This window comes from Camarhynchus parvulus, chromosome 1A (assembly GCF_901933205.1).
Source record: "Camarhynchus parvulus chromosome 1A, STF_HiC, whole genome shotgun sequence".
In the NCBI taxonomy this organism is placed as follows: Eukaryota; Metazoa; Chordata; class Aves; order Passeriformes; family Thraupidae; genus Camarhynchus; species Camarhynchus parvulus.
Window position 1 is genome coordinate 12,242,677 of NC_044586.1, and position 18,236 is coordinate 12,260,912.

At 37.5% G+C, this 18,236-nt stretch overlaps 1 protein-coding gene across 1 annotated transcript in view; it reads right to left on the reverse strand.

Moving 5' to 3' along the window:
* Positions 1-1,193: 1,193 nt before the first annotated feature.
* The window catches only part of MTPN (myotrophin), a 30,772-nt gene continuing 13,729 nt past the window's right edge, over positions 1,194-18,236 (reverse strand). Inside the window, exons 2-4 of the mRNA XM_030959732.1 lie at positions 9,978-10,091; positions 8,963-9,046; positions 1,194-4,436 (exon numbers count right to left, since the gene is read on the reverse strand). Of these exons, the coding sequence (XP_030815592.1) occupies positions 4,350-4,436; positions 8,963-9,046; positions 9,978-10,091 (285 nt within the window). The 3' untranslated portion in view covers positions 1,194-4,349. The remainder of the gene's footprint in view (positions 4,437-8,962; positions 9,047-9,977; positions 10,092-18,236) is intronic.

An 18,236-nucleotide genomic window follows, 5' to 3' on the forward strand; every position in this document is an offset into this window, starting at 1 on the left:
TGAAAGCTGTTTCCAGATGTCAGATCACAAGTAAAACATAAATATTTTAAGGAGAGCTCTGAGAGTGTAGTGTTCTCCAAACTGAGAGAAACCATCAAGTGGTGCAATTGAAAAAATTCTTTTCTTGGGCCAACATCCTTTTGGATAGGAAACCATTCTCCTTCGAAAGATCAGCCATAGATAGATAAATATTAGAGACTCTTTACTTGCATAGATGAATTTGGTTTGCCAGTCACTGAGGAATGTGAGTGAAAGAAATCTGCATTTTGAACTGAGAATATTTCCTCCTGCAGAAAAACTGCCCATTAAAAAAAGCCCCAAAGTCACAGCAAAAACACTCACAGAACAAAGAATCAGTAATATGAACACAAGAACTGAAGCCCACGCACATCAGTTGCCATTGGCCATTACACCATTTGAAATGCTTTGGTATTCATAGTGAATACACACTTGTTCTCTCCAATATTTGACTGAAAGGTTGTGCATACAGCAAGAGAAGTTCTGTAAACTTTTCAAAGTTTCAAAGTTCGCAGAGAAAACCAGGAAAATTTAATTTATTTTAAAATATTTTTTTGATATTTATAGTTCTTCTACTTTGACACATCTTCCTGTACTTTTCTTTATAAGTGTCTATTTAAAAATAAATCATATCAAACACTTCAGGCAATTAGAGTCAAATCTCTACTGACAAGCAAAGTTAAAAAAGGAAGTCCTGACAAAGTCACTGTAAAGATGTCACAAGAATAATGAATAAACATTTCTATACAATTTTACTCATACTTTAGCTGCAATTTCTGTTAATAACTGTTTTCAATTTCTTTGATGAAGGAGAAAGCAATTTGCTTCAGTCTTCACAGGTAATAGAAGGAACATTGCTCTATCTACAGAATGTCTCTTAGAATTTAACATGAACAGAAGATCTTCAACCTTAACCATTTAAGCAGGAAAAGCAGACTACAAGGCCACAAAAATTATCAAAACCCCCTTTAAATGGATGTACTTTAAAGCCCCTCAAAGCAACCACAAAGAACATTATATATATTTGGTTACCATTCCATGTTTCTTATAAGCAGCAGCTAAACAGTTTAATCACTGTACATGTGAGCTGGAACTTAGATGCCTTCCAGGCAAATAAAAAGTTGTAGCCTGAGGTTAATAAAACACAGGAGCAGAAAGAGAAATGAAACTCTGAATTCTCATATCGCACAATTCAAGTTTATTCCATTCATTCTTGCAACACAAACTTAAAAATACAGTATCATTTAGCATTCTGATGTCTATGAACCATGATAATGATGAACCCAACTGTGTCAAAACAGTTAACAATGGTGAAAAGAGAAAGTCAAATATCAAAATGCACAGAGCACTAATTTTTCTTCTGTCACTGCGTAGAAAGATGATTGTTTATCCATTTACAAAATATAATTAAGACAAGTTCGTTTTGAAATTTTGCATGCAACACTGCAATTGCTTGACCTAGGACACTCTATTCTTGCCAGCCTCTTCTACAAATAATCAATGTTATGTTCAGTTCCATTTAACTATTGTACTCCTTTTTTCATTTGCTCCCTGTAAGAAAAAGGGAACAGAGGGTACAAAATTGAAAATATACTTAAGTTTGTAACTTATTCAGCACAAATTTCAAAGGAAAAGGTTTAAGAACAGAGTGGATTTCCAAGTATATGCAATTCCAGTCTGACAAAGTATTTAAATTCTGTTTATAGAATGAAAAATAATTTCCAGTTTGGTATTTTTATCTAGTTAGGACCTATTCAAAGATAGAGGAAGCCACCCATTATTTTTTCCACAAAATAGCTAACAAGAAAGAAACAAATGAACAAGCCCAGTCTTGAGACAATTACAAATGTATAAGCTTTTATTTTTACCTTTTTTTTTAATCCTGGGCAAAATGATTAAACACCTGTTATGTAGTGCAAAAAGCAGAAAAGTATTTCTTCTTTATAAGCCAAACATTAAATGCCATCTTTTTAACTATCTCAAAAGGCAGCTTGGGTATATATTACAGCCAAATTAACACTTGACTCACTGAAGTCTGTTTGCTTCTTTTCCCCCCCCCAGGGTGAAGTAAGAAAAAATAAGGTGTCCCCATAATCGTAGAAAAAGGGAGGCAAAATTGCCTCAGTGAATCTCCAGAAGAGTTAGTACAAAGATGATCTTTTTTTTGCTCACTTAAATGAGAGTTAAAGGGAAGGGCAGGAAAGAATACAGAAGAAAAAAAAAAACCAACAAAAATACAAAACCACTATGGCCGGACAACTTGATACTAATCAACACAAAAAACTTGAATTATCAAGTTCTCCACGTAAAAACAGATTGCAGTTTTCTAGACTAGTATTTGAATAGCTAAGTATTTAATAGCATAATATGGAGGCAAATTGATGCCAAAGATTGTTACTTTCATAGCTGAATAAAGAGTTAAACCTATAGTCTGTGTTCACACTATTACAATGACATGACAATCCAGCACTGATCAGAGATAAGATTAAAGAGTCCTCTTATAAATAGTTATTAAAAGCACTGTTCACCAAATGTTCTTTTATCAGCAGTTCATCAATTGATTTATCACTGATTTCCAACCCTTCCGTTCTTCCTTGCCACCTATCTCCAAGAAACAGAGTAATTGCACTGTACAGTTTATGGCCAGAGTTGATTGTTTTTTCCATTGCTTTTCTTTTGCTATGTGTAGATGTAAATCAGTTCCTGCTCTCATTTTACACTCTCAATGCAATGCATTTATATCTGAGACATTCAATCCTAATATGCAACATTATTCAAGTAAAACTAAATCTCCATTAAATACGAGTGGTAGTCACCAGTCTACTTCTATATATCCTCTCAATTTCAACAGTGATACCCAAAAAATATCAGCTACTTTTGTTTTAAGAATTCATCGTGAGACGTTATATTATATACACTTGTTTTTCTGTATTCTGTTTGTTACCAGAAAGTTTGAAATCTGTATTTCAAAAGAGAGGAAGATGTATAGTTTATGGTATAGAACCTGTTAATCAGTTTTAGGTGAACCAGGAGTCTAATGAAAGTTTTCAGGATGAAAGCCAGCAGGTCAGATATTCCTGAGGACCACAAGATGTGACAGGAGTGCCTACAACATCATTAAATACCTTCCCATGAATGATCAAGACTGTCATACTAGTATAGTAAATCTTATCTAAAAGTCAATGGTTAATGGGGTATGGTCACACTGGGAACTTCCAGAACAAGCCTCATGCCTTAATGGAATTTAAGAGGTTCATCCATTTGACAATGAAACACTCATTTGAAGATATGCACAGTTAAAAAAATTCTGTAGTAGTTAGAGCAAGTTAAGACTTCTGCTTGTACATCTTCCTGCTTCTACATCTGAACATAGAAAGGTTCTATGTTTACCAGAAAAGTTTAGCAACAATATTCAGCTGATCTGAATGGCTAAATAACTACTGTTCATTTTCCACATTTGCCTTGATTATCCTTGTGTACCAAACAGCCTGGAGCTTTCACACATGTCTAGGAATTTTATGCTGATGTGGTGAGTAAAGAAATTTCATCTTACATGCCTTTTGGAAAAAAAACTATAGTGAAATTTTGACCTCTCTCTCAAAAGCAGTTATTTAAAATGTCTGTCCTGGACTGAAACAAATATGGGATAGCAAGACTTCAAATTCAAGCATCCAGAAGTACCTTGGCAGATATTATGGAGTGTAACACCACCATGCCTCAGCTGGTCTTTCTTGGTTTGCTCAAGAGTCAGAAAACATTAGTGTGACATCCAATTAGTCAATATAAAGAACAGCTCCAATAACTAGTATCAAAAGTCCTCAAAACTGCAACAGAAGGTTTAGGCAGAAGAAGAATAAAGCTACCCAGTGAGAGAGAAGAGAGAAGAGCAACCCAGCCACCTACATTACTACACTTCAGATTATGGCAGACACTAAGAGCATGGGACTATTGTCTCCTTCACAATTAGTTTCAGGTACATAGCACAGTATTTCCATCTAAAGGAAGTAGTCCCACCCATCTAAAAAATCTTAGTGCTAATCTAGAAGGCTTACAAGCCAAATATTCAGCATGGTCTGTCTTCCTTCTTCCATTTTCACTAGAAACGGGAAGAGATTGTGCACTGGAAAGAAGTCCTAGAGGGACACTATTCATAATACTTTTCAACCCTCTCCAACCAGATTATCTTTGATACAAGCCCCTAACTAGTCTGACTCATAAAGAATTTCCCTCCCCCCAAAGTATTTAGCTGAAGAAGCTGGAAGATGCAAAGAGTGGCAGACAGGCAGCAGTGTGAGGCCACAGGAGAGACATTTAAGATATCAGTCCATCCGTCACTGAAGAAGAGTCTTGATTGCCTGGTTGTCAGTGGCTTCAAAGGCAGTTAGTCCATCTGGGCCTTTCACAGTCTTATCAGCACCCTGGAAACACAATGGGAAGGACTGTCAGTTCATAAAGCCAGGCTGCATCAGTACAAAGTGTGTCAAATATACGTAACTTGAATAATTATATTGATTACATACAGCTTTCCACTGCAGTGCCTTGTTTTCATTCAGAAACCAATCAGACGAGATTTATGTACAGAACTTTTCAGCATGCAGCTAATCTGAGATTCCAACTTTGTCAATTAAAAATAAGGAAAAAAGCCACAATTTTTGTTACACAGAAAGTTGCAAGTGCAACAAATTATCAGTTAATCATAGACTTACTTTTTGTTTCCAGCAACAACTACTCTTACAAAAGCAAAAATTCAGCGTAACACTTCTACAAAATCTATGGTGCAGGAAGTTCTCACATGCTAAATTACACAGGTAATACCTGAAAGAGCTGATTTACCAACAAATCATACTATATTAGTTTTATATCATAAAATGGCCACACTCATAAAGGATTTTTCTTCTCTTCCATTCTGAAAAAAAAATGTCCCCTATTGATACATCAGAAAAACAACACCACAAAATCATTGCAAGTCCAAAACTGCTCAGGTTTGTTTTGAAAGAGTTATGTCTACACCTAAAAGGCAACCAAACAGAATAGGGAGGCAACAGGAAAATGAAGGATAATGCACCGAGTGGATAAATTGGAGGGTAATGCACCAACTGGATAAATCAAAGAATTAGAATAAACTGCTGCAAGTAAGCACAAGCGCCGTGCCAGATTTATGGGAGGAGAACAAAAGAAGGGAAACAGAGTGATTAACTAGTCATGTTTGCTTTGAGCACTGTGTAATCACATTCATGAAAGGGAAAACACAGACTAAACTGTAAACAGGGTAGCTAAATAAGGGGACAAAAGTTATTAGAGATCACAGGACTGATTTCAGAACAACTCTGCAAGATGATATGCAAATCTCGCTTGAAAATGACAGGAAAAACACTTTGGGTACAAACACATTTTGTCAAAAGTGTGTACAGCCGAGGCTTGTCTTCAGTTTATGCATAAGCTCTCCACAGAGTAGGTACAAATCCCTTCTCAATTACAAGGAAGATTGTTAGTTACCACTAAGTTACACTGAGTAGTTTAAGGACATAATGTATCTAGAATTTCCATAGCTTCTTCACTAATCAAACACACAAATTCCCACTGAACTTCCATACATAAGACCATGTCTGTTCCCAAGACAACTCTCACTTCCCTAAACTTCTCTAACAGTCTAATAAACTGGATCTGATACCATGGTGATGTGCTACCAATGCTACTTTTCACAATGTAGCATATTTCCCTCTCTGAAACTTGTACACTCTTTACTTGCATGTACTCAACCTGCCATTTGAAAAAGATGGTTTTGCAGTGGTTTTTATGGCAGCACTGCCAGTCTTGTGGTCCACTGGCCAAACTGATCCTCTTGGAGTTGCTCATCTTCCTTGTGGCCTCTAGAGACTCCCAGTGCAAGAGATGCATTGAGTTCACTCCAGTGACAAGGGCAATTTTTAGTATTTCCTCTCTCCTATCATGTGTAACATCCTTGGCCCAAACAGTACAAGGATGTTGCAGTTCTTTGGCATATGAACATGAGCTGAATTAGCCTGTTCCCAACAAATAACAATTTGGTTACTGCAAACACACACTTGAGCTAAAACCATGGGAACATGGCTTGTTAAACATTTATTTTTCCCCCAAGAAAACCCCCAAGAGATTTAGCAGGTATTCAACACTTATAATCTTAGCTGTCCAGGGAAAAGAAAGACAAATAAGAGTATGAATAGCTTCTTTTGCAGGTGTTGATTATTTCTACTGCTTAGATAGCACTCAGATTAAAATCTATGTGTAAATCAAGAAGGCTTCAAAGCTGTTCCTTGATGTTAAGCTCAGAAAATCCTGATTTGAAGAAAAATGCAACTATGCAGTAACTGACCTGATAGAATTTAAAGAACTTTAATTCATAAAACTCTCCACCAATGTACCAGCATTTAGGGTACCAAAGATAACAGTTAACTGGGATAACTTTGAAGTATAAAGAGAGGTTTTAATCTTAACATAGGACTGCTCTCTCCCCCTCAGAAAAATACTTCAGAAAAATTACTGATATTCAAGACCTGGGTTTCTAAAACAGCTTTATTGAATGTAGGATAGGATGGTCATGACTACCCAAGGAGGACACTGTTTATTAAACTCAGTACTAATAAATTTAGAAAATTGGCCATTAGCTAGACAGAAGGACTCCTGCCTACATTCAATAAAAAGAGAAGGAAACAATAAAGGTCAGGTCAAGAGGACTTTAATTTGTAGAAGTACAACACTGCCTGGAAGCAACTTTATTAAAAAACTCATGGAAGTACAATGATTTCATACCATTCTCTACTTCCCCAAAGTAAAAAGTTCCTAATATTTGTGTTATGTTCTACTCCGAAAATACACATACACAAATAAATATAAACCCTCTCTCCTGGGCAGGGTAATAACAAACAAGGATGTTTGCCCACTTAAGTCACCAGGCAAAGCACAAATGTTAAACAGGCTCTGAGAGCCACACATGAGCTACTTGGCTCCAGCTGCAGTTCTGGAAAAAACCCAAAGACACAAGCACAGAACCCATGATGAGAGCTGAGCTCCCACCAAACTGTGAAATCAGAACTGGGGGCACTTAACGAAGCTGGGAATAGATTGGTTTACACAGCAAGCAGCAAACTGCTAAAAAGAGTTGCCAGATGACACAACAGAGGCAGATGCTTTCTTGTTCAAAAAGTACATGGATAAAGTCATGGCCAACAGATCTGCCAACACTTCTGAACAGGGGACAGATGGATGCACCTTTGAAATCCCCAGTACAGCAACCATGAATGAGGGAAATGAGTGAGCAGATGTGGTCATACTCACAGCTCTTCCTTTTGCCACTGTCAGAGAAGAAAAAAGGGGCTAAACTGCCCAACTTAACAGGATATTTCTTGTAAAACAAAAGCAGAACTATTTTGGAAGTTGAACAAATGGATGAAGTTTGTTGCATCCTATGCAATAGCTCTCATTCTCTAAGCTTTCAAAACTGTTAATTGTCTATTTTAACATATTGGCTTCTCTGACACTAAAAAACCACAACCTTTTACATTACAAATCAAACACCAGATTATTAAAGAAAAACATGGATCAATGTCTGAAACATATCTTGAAATATTCCTCCTTCTCCTCCCTTCAACAGCTTGAGAGTTTCACGTAAAAGGTTTCAAACACCTCCACAGTCCATTCACCACAGAAAGCAATGGAGATTGTTGGCTGAGTAACTGGGAAGAACATTAAAAAGTCAGGAATTTTTAGATCTTTCAGTAAGGGTTGACTCCTGAGTCCCAGGTATCTGCTGCCAAAGAACTATGGTACAAACAAGGCATGATTAGTTTAAACTAATGTTAAACAAGGTTCATAAAATAACTGTGTTAAGAGACAGAACAATCTCTACATATAAGTCCTGCCTCAAACAGACAGAGCTCATAAGCCAACTTCCAGTTTATAAATATTTCATCAGCTAGCCCATGTAAATGGAAGCAATCAACATTTAACTCTGCATGAAGAAATTTGAAAGTAATTTCTTATTTGAACTAATCTAGGTTGGAAAACCCTCCAAACCAGAAATGGAAATAAATCAACATGGGATAAAGGATACCTTATTTTTTGATGATCCTAAATGAAGGATCAATCCTCACAATAAATTTAAGCAAGTTGGATACACCATTTGAATAGTAAATTAATAGTCACTGCATTTGTTTACAAAAAAGCATAGAGTAATATCAGACAAGATCAAAGTTAAGTGAAATTCATGCAGCATTGAGGCAGTTAAGGAAAACTTTACCCTGGAAGTGGCACATGAAAGTATTACATGGCAAGTATTCCTTTAGCCAAATGACTTAGGTGTAATCAAGAAGGAGTGCATGTGAATGGAGAAAAAAGATTGATTGAATTAACTACTGGCTTTGTAAAATTGATCACTTTTGTAATATAAATCAAAGTGCAAACAGAGAAAGATTAAACTTATTCTCCTCAGGACAAAATTTACAAGCTGTAGGACAGAGAAAGCTTGGCTTCCTACTTTTATTTCCCCTCCCTCTGCCAACCCAGATGGGTTCTCAGTCATCTGGCAAAAGTCGAGGGAAACCACACCTCTGAGCAACTTCACAGCAGAGATTGCATCACATGAAGCACTTAAACAGCTGCCAAAGCCAAATCCACTGAAGGAATGCATTTTTTTTCCCCTTACTGATTTGCAGCTCTGCTCTCTAGCTGGAGCCCACAATACTGTTACGGTCACTGTTACTTTTGCTACACAACAGAAATCATTCAACTTTCTCTTTCAGCTATCTTTCACCATGATCACAGTACCCTCTCTGTTTTAGCTACACAAATGGCATTTGTTTGATGTTCTGAACATATCATCTGGAGCATCATAATCTTATTGCAAAAAAAAAAATCCCAGTAATATGCTTTGCTAATGGATAACTTGTTCAAAACATTCCTATCTCACCTTTGACAGAAGCAATTTCACACAGGAAACGTGGCCCTCATAGACTGCTGATAGGAGTGGTGTGATATTGTGTTTGTCTGGAGCCTGCAAATTGAGATACAATTACTTGAAGGACAATTTCACACAACATTATAATGTTTCACAGAACTTTTTAATTTTCTTTAATCAGTAAGGAAGTAAAAATTTAAGGATATTAGCCAGAAATGCATTCCATGGGATTTTTTACCTCTTTTTTAATACAGGAAAGTTATCATTTAAAAAAAGAGGTAATAGCAAGATATATCTTCCACAAGACTTCAAGGTATCCCAAAGCTTGTCCATAATTTTAGGCCAATTGTGCAGCTTCAGCTGACAAGTTTTTCCCAATTTAAAAACATTACTCCTAATTCTCCCACTTCACAGGCAGCATCACTTCAGAAAACAGTTTTGGCTGAAATATTCTTTAGGCTGTCTTCTCTCTAAACTACAGTCCTGGAAAGAATAAGAAATGGAGCAACTGAAATGCTATTTTTAACTCTTCCCCAGCTAGGAAAATTCCCAAGGAAGAAATAATCTTTCCAGACATCCAGGAGCGAAATCCTAGCATTTTTGTTAGGAACTAAAGCTAAGATGTCTTACATGTTATCTTTTGGACAAGCATTCTAAGGCTTGTAAGCATTTGGGGTGTATGGTTAAAGTATTTGGGAACTTGATTTCTGGAAGGCTGATATAGCTTAGTCAAGTCTTTTCAAAACAAGAAGCCATGCATGTCAAGCTACAGCAAAATGTCTTAAACAAGAAAGAATGTCTCTAAAGAAGAGACACACTTTTTCCAGTGTGTCCAAAGAGAATTAAAACATTTAACAAGCATAATTGTGAACTTCTAACCTCTAGAATCCCACCTGTCAAATATTTTGAAATGCATCGAATTGTTTAGTTTGATTTATACTTTTCAGTGACCATTTAAGCACTTACACCAATCTCTTTGGTGTGTGTAGGAAGACTAAGACCCATTTGCAAATACAATAATACATACATTAATGTCAGCTCCTTTCAAGAGCAAAAATTCCAGAATCTCAAGCTGGCCACAGTCTGCTGCATAGTGAAGAGGCTTCCTCCCACCTTCGAGTGTCCGGTTGACATCTTCACCCTTTAAAATAAACATAATCTCATCAGCAAAATTTTAGAGTTAACACAAGAGGAAGAGCTTGAAAGAAATCCAACACCCTTAAACATGCTGAAGAATGTTCCACCCAAATATTTCACTCACTGCCCAAGAAAAACGAAAATTAAGTAGTTCAATTTCTATTCCCTCACATCTGCACTTATGACTGTAAGACAACCTTGATCCCATGTTCAGTACTGCATCTCAGGTGTCCCTGTACACAAGGTACAAGTGCACTAGGTAACTCATGATTTAAAAACCCAAACCAATAAAAAAAAATCATTAGAGCTTGTACACAATGCTCCCCTTGGCTCATTTTGCTTCTCTTGCCCCACAACTAGGATCATAATTATCTGGCTAAGTTCCTTTATCTGCTTCTATGAATACTGAAGCTTTGCATAATCACAAACCAGCTGCATAGAAGTAAGTCAGCATCATAGCTACCAGCAAGTGAGTCCAGGGCATCCAAAATTTAAAACCCAATTATGAAACTGTCCACCCTGTTTTATAAATAGCACCTGCCAATTCTACATGATACAAACAAGTCTGAAGAGTCAAGCAAATCAGGCCACAGGAAGTTGTACTCTAATGCCTCTCATACGAGTGGATTGAGACATCTCTTAAGGCGTAAACAAAATTTAATTTACTGAGTACCTAATCAGCTTTGTTTCCTCACCTTGGCTTGTGCAACTAAGGATAAACTGATTTACTGCCCTTCCTTAGTGACAAGAAGTTACTGGAAACCAACTAGAGACAAGCTGTGTGGTAAGTGGCTTCTTGTTCTTATGTGCAGAAAATCTTAGTGTTTTAGGAAGTGGCTAAATTTTGCATCATACCTCAAGCCCTGTATCTCCACAGAAAAACAATCAGAAGAATTTAAGCTGCAGCACCAATTCATACTTCTCTATAGAGCCCCTGCAGTTCCTTCACTCCTGTCCCAAAGTTTTAGAAAGTGCACAGAATAGAGGGATTGACATACATCTTCCAGACATTACTTCCCTTCTAAGAATGGAAGATTGCCAGAAGGAAATCTTACTCTGCTTTTGATGTTCTATATAATCAGAGTTTTACACTACTAGTCAAATAACAAGATGACCTCATTATTCTCCTCTCTTCTCAACAGAATATTCAATTATTCATCATATACCCTTGTAGCAGATAGTATTGTGATGTAGCTTCTCATTTGCTGAATTTCATTGACAATAAAGTTCCAATTAAAAAAAAAACAACACCCAGATCAAAGTAGGCTAATAGCACATAAATAGTCTGGGAAAGCACATAAAGAAGCAGCATATACTCATGTTGAACATTAAACTCTACCCATACTTTTATTTGCACATGGACTCTTCCCATAATTTTAAAACGACTGGCATTTACATAACCCATCATGTTTGCTGATACATTAGGGATTGGGTGCACGGGTTTGAGAAGCCAACCACATGAAAGCCACACAATAACCAGCCCAAACCAAAACAATCTCCAAGAGCCCTTGTAAAGCCTGACACATGCCAAGTACAGGAGCATGGGAGAAGGGCAGGCAAGCTAAATCCTGGGACAGCACACAGTCAAGCCATAAAGTTCACAGTCCAAAGGAAAGTTAGAGTCATCACTTCTCAAGATTAGGACAATCCAGCAAAGCTCTCACTTCCTTAAGCTTATAAATATTATTTGGCTCACTGGCTTATACTATAGTAATTTTTCTTTTGTTTTTAACGAATAAAACAAAGGTCCTCTGTTCTCTCCTAAGCTGGCTGTGGAATAAGTTCCCTTTTAGAGGGAAAAAAAAAATCCAAACTCCTAGTTTTTTAAGATACCCATAAAGATGATGAAAACTTGTTTATAGGAGAGTACCTAGCAAAAGGTTTGCAAATAAAGATGTCCCAAACACAGATTACATGATACTGAATATTGGCACTGTGAACATGTATCATTAACGTTCAAAGTTAAACATCAGAACATTTTAGTCTGAATTAACAGAACACAGACATCACATAAGTTACAAAAATTAAAAGAAACCAAGAACTCCTATATTCTGCAATAAACCAAGTCAAACATGCAGTTGTTCCACAGGTTTGAAAAGCTGCTGTAAAACAGACCACTGAATGTCATAAAGCTTTACCTGGCCTTTCCTACTCCCAGTCCAAGAAATACAGAAGTAGGAAGGGAAGATAAACCAATGCATTTAACATGCAGGGATCAAACTCTGTCAAACCCACTTGTTTCAAATGCAGTCACCAACATATATATATCTTAAAAAACTTGCAGGACTCTTCACAGGTAATTTCTCTCAGGTCTTTAGATCTCCTGTTTATATTGCCTAGGGCATCTCTCTGTAGGACAAGCAGTGATTTCCAAAGTGAGGTGTGAAAACCCAGAGAAGGGTGCAAGACAATCTACTGGGGTGTGAAAAGAAACTATATATTGCACTATTAATAAAATGCAAAAATAGCATTTATTTCATCTTTAGTTCATCTTTAACTTCCATTTTTGGGGTATATTTTATATTGTGCACATTACACAGTACAGGAGTACATATTGAAACTGATATCAAGTCCCACTGACTTAAATATCAAGCCTCAATCCACCTGCTCAGGGCCAGGCTGGATGGGGCTTTAAGCAACCTGGTCTTGTGGAAGGTGCTCCTGCCATGCAGGGGGGTTGGAATTAAATCTCTAGGCATAAGATAAAGACTTAAGACCCTGCCTCATAAATGAGACAGCTCTGGTGAAGGTGTGGCTAAGTTATACCAACACAATGAGATGAAGTGGTCTCTCAAGCCCTGTCAGAGGTTGGTGCAGGAAACAGCACACAAGTAAAGATTCAAATAGAAATATTATCTCTGGATCAAGTTTTCTAAATTTAGTGTGGTTTTGAATAATACTGGCCAAACATGCCATAAAGAATGTTATGAACTTGGGTATCAGCAATCTTATGAGGTGATGATTCTCAATACAGAACTCTGAGACAGCAAAGTAACGATTATATTGGTGGGCTAAAACTAAGCTGCTGAAGGTTGACACTAAAAATCACTATCCCCTGCAGAGGCACATGGTCAGAATCCACATGAACTGACAAAATGGACCTTAATTTTTCCTTTACACCCACAGGAGCAAAATCTTCTGTGCACAAGACCAAAAGTGACAGAACAGTTCTTCAAGGAAGTTTTATGGGACTTCTGCCATTTTCTAGAGTCTAACAGAGCAGCAAGGAGGTTAACCTGTGTATTTGGAGGAGATAAAATTAAGCCAGGATCAAGGAATCATATCACCCTCAAAATAGAATGTAGTTTCAATCAAAGGTCAGGCTTCTCCTGAAAGAAGATTATTTATTTTCACTTTCTAGAGTACACCCACACATTCACTAACAATGGTGCAAATATTTGTGCACAGTTTCAGAAAGTAATTTGCCCATGCAAAAGAAAAGACATGATCACCTCTATAATGACCTTCCAGAATACACTGAATTTACTCAGTCAGCCATTTAAGGCTAAGTCTGGCATAAACCACATTAGTCACATTTTTCTTTTCAGATCAAAGACTCAGGGCACCAGCTATGTATTAGCACTAAAAACATGTTACACCCATGAAACACCAGTTCCCAGGTATCTGCTTTAATCCCCTCTATTAAAATCTGATTATGAGTAAAGAAAAGCCTCTGTGAATCTCCAATTACTAAACAAGATGACATAAAAGAAGACTTTTATACCCTATTTCTAAAAGTCACATAAAATGGCTAACAGAAGAACTTTAAATTAGGAGATCTTAAGGTATCGATGTCAGTTGAAACGTGGCTTTCAATTTTTCATTGCAGGACAAGAAAATAAAAACTGGAAACTCATTTCCAAATACTTTTAAGAACTTTGCTTTTTAAGTAACAAAGAGCAGGATTCATTATAGCATCCTGTGAATGCAACTATCACCCACTTTCTGTAATGGAGCAATTTAATCCATAAAAACATCTGTTCTAACTAATTTTTCAAGTGACTACTGTCAAAAATAGTTACTCTTGAACTTAATTCTTTCATTACCCTCTCTCAGTCACATTTTCCTTGCTTTACCAATATGCCTACACTAAATGCCTTGTTACATCTCACATCCTTTTCCAGTTTACCTCTAGTCAAGGTTTTGGCTTTTTTAGTTCCATCCCTGCACACCCTGAGGAAGTGCCTATGTTCTTTTTGGTACCCACCCCCAAATCCCATTTTTATGCTCCTCTCTTTCTTCCTGAGCTCAAAGAGGAGATCCTGACAGCCAAGCTGCCCTCCTGACGGATATCCCAGGGTAATCTGGAAGAATCTGCACCTTAACAGCTGCCCTGAATAAGTTGTGCCAAATTTAATTCCTTTTTCTTTTGCAGCCCTTGTTAAAAGAATGAACCAGAGTTTGCTGACTTTGTCCCTAATGTACATTATGACATCAGCTCCATGAAAATGAACAAGTTTAGTCATAAAGTACATGTTCTGAAGCTCATTACTTTCCAGGGAGATTATTTAACCACACCTAACTGACTCCATCCTTCAACTGCCCCTGCCTTTCTGCAGCCTTTATTACACAATGCTGCATTCAATGCCTGCCTTGCTTTCCCTTTATCTGCTAACTCCCTCTTTTCCCAGCTCCTGCCAGTTTCAGAAGCATGAAATGAGCTAAACTCAAGTTTAACCTAATCTAGGTTAAACTTCACCATTAACCTAATCTAGGTTAAACCTAATCACCATTCCAGCACCCTCCAGCACACTCCAGGTGCTTCCAGCACAGGCTTATTTTGCAGTGGCACAGGAACTGAAACCAGACCTGAGCCAGGCGTTCACGTGAGCACTGTGGTTTGTCAGAAGTGTTGTTCTAGAACATTACTGCCAGGCTACAAATGTCACAACTCACCCTTCACTTTAGCACCAGCTTTTCTCCTGTGTGGCAGCAACAGCTTTGCTGCTTCCAGCCAAAGTTTGACCCTTCCCACCCCTGCACCAGAATTAGCGGCTGAATGATGAATTCAATGAGGGAACTAATCAGTGTGAGAATTTATTTGATCATTTCCTTCATCTGTTCTATGACTTGGCATCTGAACACACCAGCAATTAGTAGCTGGGATTTACACTGCAGTTCTACCACAGGAATAGAAACTGACAATTGTGGCCTCATTAAATCCTATTGCATAGGTTAACTGTATTAGTAGAGCAGTGCCTGTAATACTTATGGCATTAAAATGCTCTTTCAGATTTAGAAACAACTCCATATCCCCATCTGTACTTATCATGCAAAAATAACTGCATCTCCCCTTTTCATGCATTCCTTTCATTTCAGTTTTAATGAAGGAAATCAGATTAAATGCAGTCAGACGTCCTTAGAGGGCAGGGAAGCCTCCTGCAGGAGCTACTGTGTAATTCCCGTCTTCATTATAGTAGGAAAGAAAATAACTCACTGTACAGTCTGTTGCATTACTTCCATCTCTTTGCACACAAGGGATGGCCACCCTTACAGTGTATTAGATAACTCTGACAATTTGAGCATAGCAACAACTTTGCTGTCTCAGTGGGAAAGAGGAAGAGTAAAAAATCCTCTTTCTATAAAGAAAAGTTTAAGCCCTATGGATGAGATATTTTGACTATCTTGCTGCATATTGAAAACACTACCTCCAAAAACTTCATATTTACTATTTTCTCCACAGGTTTTGTTTATTCTGGTTGTATTATTTGTTTTTTAAAATTCAAAGAGATTAAATGAGATGGCAGAAGTAAATTAATGATGTTGGATATAATCTCAAGACATGCTGTGCTGTAACAGAAATTATACTGGTATCCACTGAATGAAATCTTTCCCTCCAATACAACTAAGTTTTAGTTTTTAAATCAAACTAAGTGCCTGAAATGTTAAGTTCTATGTTTTATAGTGGTACATATATAAACTGAGCTCTGAAATCACTTAAGAACAATCTATTCCTTAATCTTCTGAAGGAAGAGCAAGCTTGGATAAATCACATCTGTAGAAAAAATTATTAGCCATATACTCAAACAGTTTAGAAAACAATCTTGCACTTCCACAATGGGTATGTGGGGGGCATGGATGAACTCATTATGACTTAATCTTCCCCAAATACTCTATTTCATTTTCTCAGAGCTTGAGTCTGCTCACACCCCTTCAATCATTCTCCACTATAACTTCTCCAGATTCATTCATGACTGGAAAGACTTTTAAAAAAGCCACAAGCCCACTCCCCCACCCCTCAAAAATCCACAAACACCGGGTAAATACTCTGAAAATGAAAATACATTAAGTTATTTTTGCCATTCTATTTAAATTCTCAAAATGGTTGTGTTTCAAGTACATAAACCAAAGTACTTTACTGTTTAACCAGTGTTTGTTTCAGTTGTATGTTCATAGAGTTTTCAAGTGTTGACTGCTGCCACATGGCAGCTCTGGGGCTCATCTAACCAAAAGTTACCTCTTCAGGAAGGAAAATGTAAACACCTTGACTGAGAATCCCTAAAAACAATACAGTAGAAACAACTGAAAAAACCATCCATTTTCTACACACAGGTCAATCATTCTACAATTCCTAAAATAACTGTGAGCTCAGAAATATTGTAAGCCAAGCACAAACTTCAGTCCATACTCAGACAGCAAAGACAACACGTTTTTTATACAGACAATCCATGGGTCATAAACACTGGTGGTAACGAAGGAAAACTTAAATACCACACTTCCTGAAATCTGACTAATAATCTAAAAATATAAGGAGAGTTTAATTCTACAAGCTTGTCAGTCTAGTGACTCATGCCATTACAGACTATTTAAGGCTGAAAGGGAACTTTGGAGGTTATGCAGTCTAACATTTGCTCTTAAGTAGGTCCAATCATGATCAGGATGCTCAGCTGAGTTCCACAGACCTCCAAGCACTGGGGATTCCAAAAGTTCTCCAGGCATAAGCCCTTTCCATGGTTTGATCATCCTCACAGGGAGTATTTTTTCTCTTACACCTAATCAGAATTTCTTGCATTTTAACTGGAACTGTTGTCTCTTTCACTGTGCACAGCTAAGCAAACTTCTCTATATCCTGCCCTTTGTACAGAAAGATAATTATAAAACCTTCTCAAAAGGAAAAAAAACAAAACCAAACAACAAAACCCCAAAAAACCAAGCTACCACAATTCTAACAGCATCAACTTGTACATCCTTCACCTACCAATAAAACCAGAGGTAAAAAAGCTTTTAAAACTTTTTTAGTAAGTCCTTTACTCCATAAATCAGTTCGTACAGATCTTCCTATGCCTTCTAGCTTCCTAATTAATTTCAACTGCACTTCAGCTGTCATACCTCCTCCATCTCTGCATATTTGTACAATGTTTCTAGATTCCTTCCAGTGGACTATTTTGCTTTCCCCTTCTCGGAGTATTTGTTATAAATTTCTCAAAGTATGGGACACAGGATGCAAGCTGCAGTATTGAGAACACTCAGCATTTCTCCTGCTGTCATCTAAGAGAGCTCCAAGTTGTAAAGAAAGGGCCCTGCAGGATCTTCTTCACTTTAGAGAGGCTGCAGTACCATTTTATTTGTATTCAAACAGCACAAGTACAGCTAAGCACAGGCACAGTCTGGGCAGAGAATGGATTGAGAGCTGCCCTGGGCAGAAGGACTTTGAGGTGTTGGTGGGTGAGAAGCTTTGAAACATCCCCGAGAGCCCAATGTACCATGGACTGCACCCAAAGCCATGGGGCCAGCCCAGTAATTCTACCCCTCTTCACTCACCTGGAGTGCTGTGTTCAGCTCTGGGAAACATTTAGATGAGATATGAGGAGGAAATTCTTTACTTAGAGGGTGTTGAGCCACTGGAAGAGGCTGTGGATGCCCCATCCCTGGAAGTTTTCAGGGCCAGGAGGATGGAGCTCTGAGCAACCTGGTCTAGTGGAAGGTGTCTGTGCTCATGTCAGGGAGGTTGTAGCTAGATGATGTTTTAAGTTCTTTCCAACCCAACCATTCTATGATTCTATGAAATAACACAAAAAAGGGCAATCTGACCTTTCATCATAGAAACAGAACTTTATGTATCTTTCCTCCTCTGAATTCTTCTTCCACAAATCAGTTGTTCAAGCACAGAACAGGAACCTCAAATACTCTGTTTTTAAATTAACTTTGA